Below are 9,315 nucleotides of genomic sequence, written 5' to 3' on the forward strand. Positions count from 1 at the left end.
CTATTAAAGCGATTGTGTGTGTGTGTTTGTGTGTGTGTACATATGTATATTTCCCTTCTTTCTAAGTGTTTGTATCTAAGTAGTCATAGAGAAGGAAAAGACACTTATGTATAGCCACAAGGACAATCAAGTTCCACGTTCAAGTACATTATAATTTGACCGGCAAGCGATTGGGTTCTCCTTCCTCCTAACAATACAGAGCCCCTAAGTTACAAAAAAACTATATCCGATAAAATTACATTACAAAGACAGACAACTTTGAAATTTTTTATCTTTGGACAAACGACTGACAATAATATCTTATGTAAACAGTAGCTATGCTTTGAAGACAAATTTTATTTATGCATTTATTTATGACTACAATATTATACATATAAATAATAATAATATTACAATAATTACAAATACAAGGCAATAACAATTATAATAGGTATTGTAGATGGATTATTAGAAATACCAAGAATCGCATGATATCTTCTGTTTAAAATAGATTTTGATCAGGAAGCAGCTTATAGTGCCTAATAAAGAATGACGTCATGCAATACAAATGACCAATGATCGGCCGATATATGTATATTTAACATTGGTCAATTACAATGTATAATGGCCAATCGAATGTTCATTTGTAATGTATGACATCATTTTGTATTAGGCTTTATAAGCTGCATCTTTAATAACTAATCTGAAATAGTCAATAACCCAAAGAAGCTAACATCTCATGCAAAGACCTATATATAAGTGCGTTTTCTTTAACCGTGCAATCCCTTTGTTCTATTGTGTAGTGACTATTTTAGGTTATTTATTAAAAGATTTGAGGATGATTAAAGAATCCTTAAAATTTTCGACTTTATCAGGCATTTTTATGTATATTATTTACAGGCTTGAAAATATAATTTGTGCTTATTATATTCTTTGAGAAAAAGTTTCTATTTTTAGAGCACATTTTCATTTGTAGAGCTTCTTATAAACATAAAAATCAATATACACTATTATTTAACAAATTAGTTCAAAAAGATATTCTAATAAAGATTTTGAAATTTTAAAAAGGGGTATGTTTGAGCAGAAAAACAGCCTCCATTTTATCTGCCAATTAAAAATATCAGCATTCTTTGATGTATTATTTACAATGAGCTATTAAAAAAATATGAACAAAAACGCTGGAGGCAAATTAATTTTTCTATTCCAAAATGTATGTCCCTAAACAGTAGAAAAGATATTTTTTTCAAACTAAAAAAAAGGCTTCATTGAACTAAGTATATAATACTTAATGAAGATAAAGAATAACATCAATTTTAAACATTTTCAAATAAACACAACTAAATTATAAAGAATTTAAAACAAATATCAATAGAAAAAAATTTTAAACATAGGAATGATTTTGGAAGAAATATTTCTACTTCTTATTGTTTCATTTATTTATAGACTCTTTCCTTTTTTTAAAAAGTTTTTGAACAATTTTGATGTTGTATGACGTAAACAGAAATAGGACAATTGACAAAAATTAATCTTCCTCCAAATTTCTAAGTGTAAAGATTAATTTAACTCCCATTGTCCCCTTCCTGCATGATGGCATCCCATTTTAAGTATAAATGAATATTATTTTGATAAAATCACAAGACCGGGCTTTTCTCCAGAGAATCAGAATCCATGGGCGGGGAGATGACAGTTGGCCGTTCCTCTACCTGGCCTGAAGTATCTGCTGCTGTTGTATTGTCTCGGACACCTGTACCATCTTCGCCACCTGCATTATATCATTATTATTTCTTGTACACAACAGCGAGTCATGCAAAGCAAACTTAGAACTTACAGACACAGCTTATGCAATCAATCAAAGAATTTGGATCATGGAAAGAAAACGAATTAGCGGGTTTCATCGTATTTTCACATGAGCTTTTCTCCTATTTCTAGCCCCAGGGGGGGGGGGCCTTTTACCCTGCGGGAGCAATTTCCTAACCAGTCATTTACCTTACCTAACCAAATAAACCTACCAAAACCTGTGAAAATACGACGAAACCCGCTACTTTGATGGGTTGCACTTGTATCAAAAACTAAGGCAATTAGTACAGAAATCTCCATAATTAAGAGCTTAAATTCTTCCTCTTACATCTTGCTTATTATTTCTTGTAAACTAAACAGATACTTACCAGAGTCTATAGAAGTATTTTCTGTGTCCCGCTGACCACAACTCGATATATTCAGGGTTGCCAGCGAATCCTGCAATAAAATCTATCAAAACAGTAATTACCTCCAAATTAATGGTAGTCAGAAAAACTCTTTGTTATTTTAGTTTAGCATTATTAATATAAAAATCAATTCAATTCCCAAGATTCTTCCAAAATAAGGTGACATGGTAGAATTTTTTTTAAGGGGGGGAAGGGGTGACGTGCCTGTATAAGGAAAATTCCACTCTTAAAACTACTATTGTGAATGATTTATACCTGTAATAAAGTAGTTTCAACAGCTGGAGTGCTTGTATCCAGTGATTGTGACGTGTCTGTGTCAGTGCCTGCCAAACGCTCACGTGACTCACCGCCGCCATCTTGGATCAGCTGAAAATGACGAAAATTTAGAATTTTCACTTTTTCAAATAAGTTTATTACATCAACTACAAACATCAAACAGAAAAGCTTTTTTCTTTCTTGAAAAAGCATAGAAATAATTTTAAGGTATATTTTTGTAAAAACGAAGAGCATTTAAAAAAGAAGTTTTGCAAAGAGATTGGCTGGGAAAGGGGAATTATTGTTTTTTGGTTATACCAAAAATCATTCCTAAAATCAATACTTTCTTATTGTAAAAACATTTAATAATCTAGAAAAACACAGAAAACTAAAAACAGAAATCGTGTGTGATATATAATTTGTGAAACAATGTGCAATGTAATCTTTAATCTAGGTGCTTAAACACTTAACATGCTGGTAAACAAATAACATAAAAGATAAAATTATTTTTAACAAAAAAATGGTCAACTTTAGAACTAACTAAAATGTGCGTATTCTGTCCTAGAGGTAAAATTGTCTTGCTTAATAATTTTTTGAGCCAACAATAATTTTTGTATGTTTGTTAAACATATTATTGTGATTTTATTCTTTTTAAATGTTGAAATTAAGAGTTTGTAAAACAATTTTCATAATATTTAATTGTTTGTGAACATTTTATTATGCTTCTATTTTTTGGAATGTTGAAGTAAAGAGGCAATGAACATAATTTTCAATTTTAACCCAAAATCAAAAGTTTTATCTAAACATAAAGTAACCAATGTAATTTTTTATTGTTTAAAAAAAGGGCCAGAAAACAAAGTTGACTTTTACATATTGTGAACCAAATTTTTTAATTCAAATGTTTGTGAACATTTTATCATACTTTTATCTTATTTTGTCAATTAACAAAATTTACAATTTCAAAATTTTCATTACTTATTTAAAGAGTTTGTACTGTGAACCAAATTTTTGTTGTATTCAAGTGTTTGTTAACATTTTATCATACTTTTATCTTATTTTACCAATTAACAATTTAAAGCTAACATCAAAAGACAATGAACAATTATGTATTTTAACATGAAGTGACCAGTACAATTGTTTTTTTTATGCTTACTTCTTGTTTAGTTAAACTCAAGAGGCCATGAACAAAATCCTTGGCAAATGATTTCACACATTTTGGAGCTACAGGACTTGGCTTCTGAGCCTAAGACAAAATACTTTCATTTACACAACTTTTTTCTCGACATTTATGTTATAGACTTTTACCAAAATTACAAATAAAAGGGTTATAACAAATGGCTAAAGGTTTAAAATATCTATTAACCCAATAAGGGAGCTTCCAAAAAAAAGAAAACTAATTGTCGTCGTTTTAACTATAATTTCCATAAAGAAATTATGTTTTTAAGTTTTGACTTTTCTTATTCACAAGTTGATTTTCAAACTTTTATTCTGAAGTTAGAAAAATACAGACTAAGCTAGGTGATTAAGGAAGATGACAAAGGTCCTAGTACTGAATTTGGTTCATACGTATTGCTTATGGGACATTCTTAGTTTTATACTATATCATTTGCTAAGTATGAGTAACATTAACACCTCGTCCGAACAAATTTTTTTAAATCTAAAATTTAATCTAAGAATTAATGTTTTTTTCTTCCCAACAATTGTAATTTTTACCTCGGTTTTCATGCCAGGTATACTCATTCCAGGAGGAATGCCTCTTTTCAGGGGTGCCTTGCCACCCCCGCCTCCAGGGCCCCCGCTGCCCACACCCGGCAGGCTGATGGGGCGTGGTGATCGTGGCCGCAAGGAGGTCGGGTGGGCAGGCGGACATGACAGTTCCATTCTTGTGTGGTCACTGTCGCTAGTATCCACGTCAGTCATGGCCTACAAAAAAATAATGAATATAACCAAAAAGTTTTGCTAAATTTGCTACCTTTAAGAAACAGCGTATATTGTCCAATAAAACCGACGTCATACAATACAAATGACCAATGACAGGTCAGTTTACATTGTAATTGGCCAATGGTAAATTGTATACCGGCCTTTCATTGGTCATTTGCATTGTATGACGTCATTTTTAATGGCCACTGTTTCTACAGTTAAAGTAATCCAAATCTTTATTTCCGATGCGAAGCATCTCCATAAGTGACCCTGAACCTCACTAATTTATCCAATGTTGATTGTTAAGATGATGTTTCCAAATAATTGACATTTTAATGCTATTTTGTTTGTATGTCATATGATATACTGATTAATGTATTAATGTATTATATTGATGATTACATTTCTTACTTTACAACTAATACTTTTATTATTATATTACTGCTTCAATTGTTAGGTATATTTTAGTATCTACGGATCTATAACAGTTTGCATTGTTTTCTTATACAATGTTTTTAAATTTTTCTTTTCATGTATAAAAATCGTTATTGTATTTAATATCCCCTGGATTAGAACCAGTTATCAGCAACAATGAAAAATCATGCATAGTATTGCAGACAATTTTCCGAAAATACTCAAAAAAATTAAAATTAATACTAACTTTGTTAGCCCGGGCCTTTAACCCCTCGTCGGTTAGTCATATAATTTATTCATTTTAATATCCACGGAAAGATGCCCATGATGCGTTGCGATAAATAACTATTCTCCAGCTTTTAGATCAATCCCTATATACCTGTCTTTGATGAGGTAGAAATGGAAATTGTTCGTTCTGGGGAGTTTGTACGGCTATTATGTCAGTCTGAAATAAACAAAATTATAAAATTTTGGTCCTAAGAAAGATAAAATATTCTTCCCACAATTCAAAAAATGAATGTGTGTCTTGGAAGAGTAATAATTATTTTCTACTCATGATAACATAGTTTGATAAAGCTAAAAGGCCCAAACAGATTATTTGGATAAAATATTAAGTATTTTGCAGAAGTCAAACTAACAATAATTGAATATGTGGCCAGGCTATTATATGAAGTATTAAGTTTTTTAGTCTGAATTAACTTGGGAAATGCTGGTCCGAATTGATTGTTCCTTTTTAGGTAAGTATTATAAATAAAACAAATATAAAATGTTTATCTATTGTTGTTTTGTAATACTGTTATAAAAACGTAAACCTAAATATTTTCGATCCATCTGTAAAAAGCCTGTGATCTTTTAAATGCTCTACAAATACATGTGGTTAATACACTGTCAAATGCTATGTTGAAGTCAAAGAAACAATAATAACACCCACCTGAGCTAAACTATCACAAGATCTGCTGATAGTAACAGGATTTGGAAGGAGTAATGATGGTGGCATTGACATTGTCATAGAGTTGGGTAATCCAGGATGACCTAAAATATTAAATTTTAAAAAAATCATAAATTCTAACTAAATTTACTTTTAACAAGGACAATTATGTCCAACCAGTAATTTAGCAATTGCAAAATTTACGAATGCTAAAGTTATAGATAGAAATAAATGGGTCAATTGTTAAAGATTCGAAAAAGTAGAAAATGTTAATATTTTTATAGATATATATAATAGATATATATAGATTTTTGCTTGAATATGAAAGTGGTCTCTTTACCTGAATTTGGAGGGGAAGAGGTAGAACTTGTGGACAAATGTCTGACCCTTGAACTTTGGGACTCCGTCATATATCTGACAACCGTCGCCAGGCTAGCATGAAGATTTTCTACTTGGTTCTAAATTATTAATTATGTTTAGGATCAGTGATTAAAGACTAAACATATTTATTATCCCTAAACGTAAAATGATCAGAGTAAATCTGAAATTACCATCTTTTACTTTAATCCCACCAAAAACTTGGAAATCTGATGAAAAACAGCGAAAATGAGCTAATTTCAAAGAAAAAAGAGATAAATTTAATAGGTCGTTAGGCGCCATAGAAATCAATTAGTGAAACATGTCAAAACTCTACGAGTATCAGTACACATGCCTTTGTTCAAAAGGCAGGAGGAACCAGTTTTATTAATGTTTACCTGAAGATTGGCACATGTTCTAGACAGATGAGCCATCGACCGTTCATTGGCCGACGCTCCATGATGCATACTCCTCTCATTGGCTGGATAATTCTTCATTGGCCTCTCATCGGTTGGAAGACTTGGTAGGACTCGTCTGTGATTGGCTGGATGATTGGGAAGGCCTCTGTCATTGGTTGTTCCCGTACTGTGAGAACTTCCGGACATGTCATCCATATGGATTTCCTCACCTAGAGATTGAAATGTTAATTTAATTAGATGAGCTTTATTAATGTTTCTAAAAATATATTTTGCATTTTCTAAATATTTTCAGAAATAAGGTTTTATCAATGACTAGCAGCGGCTACGCCCCTAGAGGCATATGTATACCTTTGGTTTGGGGGAAAGTCAAACCCCCTCTTTCAATTACAGGGATTTTAAAGAAAAAGTATATAAAAAATTTTTGGGGGGATTAAGGTGTGATTTCTCATGGGATGGTGGTGGTACCCTCCTTCAAAATAGTTATAAACCTTACCAGGTCCTAGTAGAAGCTACCATGTAAAGGAACACCATATCAGTTTAGAGGTTTGCGAGGTCCTTTGGTACACACACACAAAGACAATAACCTGTTACTTTATTTTAGGGATTAGATAATTTTAACATAATAGGTTTGATTCTTTTCCATTTTCTTTTTGATAAACATTTTGTAGAAAGCCAAATTTAAGCTTAAACTTTTTTGTAAGACTCAAAGTTGAACCTTAAATCTAGAGTCCCTAATGGATAAGACATCCAAATCATAAAAAAATTACTCTCACTGTAGATTAAAATCATTTTAAACAGATTTCTCACCTCTACTACTGTGACTATCACTGTCCTCAATCCAAAGACCTCCATTTGGTATCTTTCCCGTACTTTTGTACGACTTCTAATTCACATTATTATACTTATTGGTGGACCGACATTGGGTTATTTCTGGGACAGGGTAAATATGTTTGACATCAATGAAAAAGCTCCATAAAAATTATCAATTTTGTAATTCATTGACTATAGAGCAGTAAAAGTGTAAACTAAAGATAAATTATTTTTCTTTACTTTTTGCCAAATAAATCTTTTTTTTTAATTACTGCTACCAAAACAGTTTTGTAGTGTCAATTAAATGCAACTGTTTGAAAATTGCAGACGAGTTGGAAGTAATACAGGTTTCCCCCTTCTTTGTTCCTAGGCTAGGGGAAAATACACCAAAAAAAATAACATAAAGTATATAAATTCCTTTTTTGTGTGGACAAATGAATCAACAGAATCTTGATAGATGTTGTTCTGCGGGTCTTGACCATCCTGCAAAGTCTGGACCTCCCTCCATAATACCTGAAATATGTATAACCCTAGATGGTTTGGTTAATCATACAAAATAATCCGTCATACTTAAAATTGACTTTCATTAATATAGAACTGTATGGCTTTATTTAAGTGTTCATTGCTGACACATTATTGATATAACAACAATATCAAATTCTAATGACATGTTTGACTACAAAAATACATATATGAACAAAAAAAATATATTAAAAAAAGTGTTAAGACATTTTTATTTACAGATTTTAATCAGTTTGATTTTGTGAGTTTAAAAAACATAAAAATTTGCTTAACAACCTAGGATTGTAAAACAATATTTGATTTTTTTTAACCCAACTTTATTTAAATTTACTAATGATTTTTAATACTTATTTATCGTATCGTATCATAGACAGCTTTTCGCGGATGTTAAAAAGAAAAAAGTTTTGTCAGCCGAAGGCTCGGGCTACCAAACTGGTAATAAATTCTAATTTTAATTTTTGAATCGTGGAATTTGCATTGTAATACAATCCTATACATGATTTTTAAGTATGGCTGTGAACCAGTTCTAATCCAACGAATATTAATAGGTTTCGATATGAATCGTGGAATATTGCATTGTAATACGATCCCATACATTATTTTTAAGTATGGCTGAGAACCAGTTCTAATCCAACGAATATTAATAGGTTTCGAAGCCATACTATAAAAAATATTCTTACCCGAATAGTATCAGTTTGTACTTTTCTTAGTTTTCTTTCCTCTTCTAAAGCTGCTCGGGCACTTTTTAACTCCTTTAAATAATATTTCATTTGTATTAACAGTAAAAAGCTTGAACACAAGTTAAAGGCAGCTCGGCATGGTTATTGTCTATTGCAGATAAGTCAAGGCCTTTCTATAGACACCTTAACCAGGTTTCTAACTCAATCCATGCCAATTTAGCATTGAAAAGACAGACACATCAAACATTGAGACATGGCGGCTGTGTCATGTCTCGATATTTGACAGGTCTGTCTTTTTTATTTCAAATTGGCTCGGAATGTGTTAGAGACCTGGTAAATGTATCTATAGAAAGATCTTGACATGCCCCATCAAAAACTCTGATCATTTTGAGGTCTATCTACAAGATTTTAAGTATTTAAGATGGGTTGTTGTTTTCTTTAAAAGACAGAGTCATGTCGCATTGTATTGATGGATATGTCTTTTTGATGCTTTAATGATTGAGTTATAAAAACACAAAGACTAGGTCTAGAGACATGAATAGTTTTCATTAATTGATAATTAATTGGGTAATTTCTTATTAGGTTTTGACCAACCTGTAGGGTTTATCTATAATACAAAGTAGAACGATGTTTGTTTGTCTGTCTGTTTGTTTGTAGCAAGGATCTCGCTAACCGCTTAACCGATCGGAAAGGTTTATAACTATTTTCTTTGGGGGTGGGACACCCCCAACCCCCCCCCCCAAAAAAAAAAATATTTCTTTTTAAAACTAAAATTAAAATAAAAAAAATCCCCCCCCCAAAGAATTTTTTTTCTTCAACTTTTCTTT

The 9,315-nt window shown here is 31.4% G+C and overlaps 1 protein-coding gene across 1 annotated transcript in view; it reads right to left on the bottom strand.

Moving 5' to 3' along the window:
- Positions 1–333: 333 nt before the first annotated feature.
- The window catches only part of LOC145335189 (uncharacterized), a 15,130-nt gene continuing 6,148 nt past the window's right edge, over positions 334–9,315 (bottom strand). The window contains exons 12-23 of the mRNA XM_080180920.1: positions 8,489–8,560; positions 7,704–7,799; positions 7,284–7,359; positions 6,456–6,685; positions 6,041–6,158; positions 5,704–5,804; positions 5,152–5,217; positions 4,152–4,361; positions 3,592–3,681; positions 2,439–2,549; positions 2,145–2,214; positions 334–1,741 (exon numbers count right to left, since the gene is read on the bottom strand). Coding sequence (XP_080037046.1) covers positions 1,611–1,741; positions 2,145–2,214; positions 2,439–2,549; positions 3,592–3,681; positions 4,152–4,361; positions 5,152–5,217; positions 5,704–5,804; positions 6,041–6,158; positions 6,456–6,685; positions 7,284–7,359; positions 7,704–7,799; positions 8,489–8,560 — 1,371 coding nt within the window. The 3' untranslated portion in view covers positions 334–1,610. The remainder of the gene's footprint in view (positions 1,742–2,144; positions 2,215–2,438; positions 2,550–3,591; positions 3,682–4,151; positions 4,362–5,151; positions 5,218–5,703; positions 5,805–6,040; positions 6,159–6,455; positions 6,686–7,283; positions 7,360–7,703; positions 7,800–8,488; positions 8,561–9,315) is intronic.

Source organism: Acartia tonsa, chromosome 13 (genome assembly GCF_053477335.1).
Source record: "Acartia tonsa isolate MP-2025a chromosome 13, ASM5347733v1, whole genome shotgun sequence".
NCBI classification, from domain to species: domain Eukaryota; kingdom Metazoa; phylum Arthropoda; class Copepoda; order Calanoida; family Acartiidae; genus Acartia; species Acartia tonsa.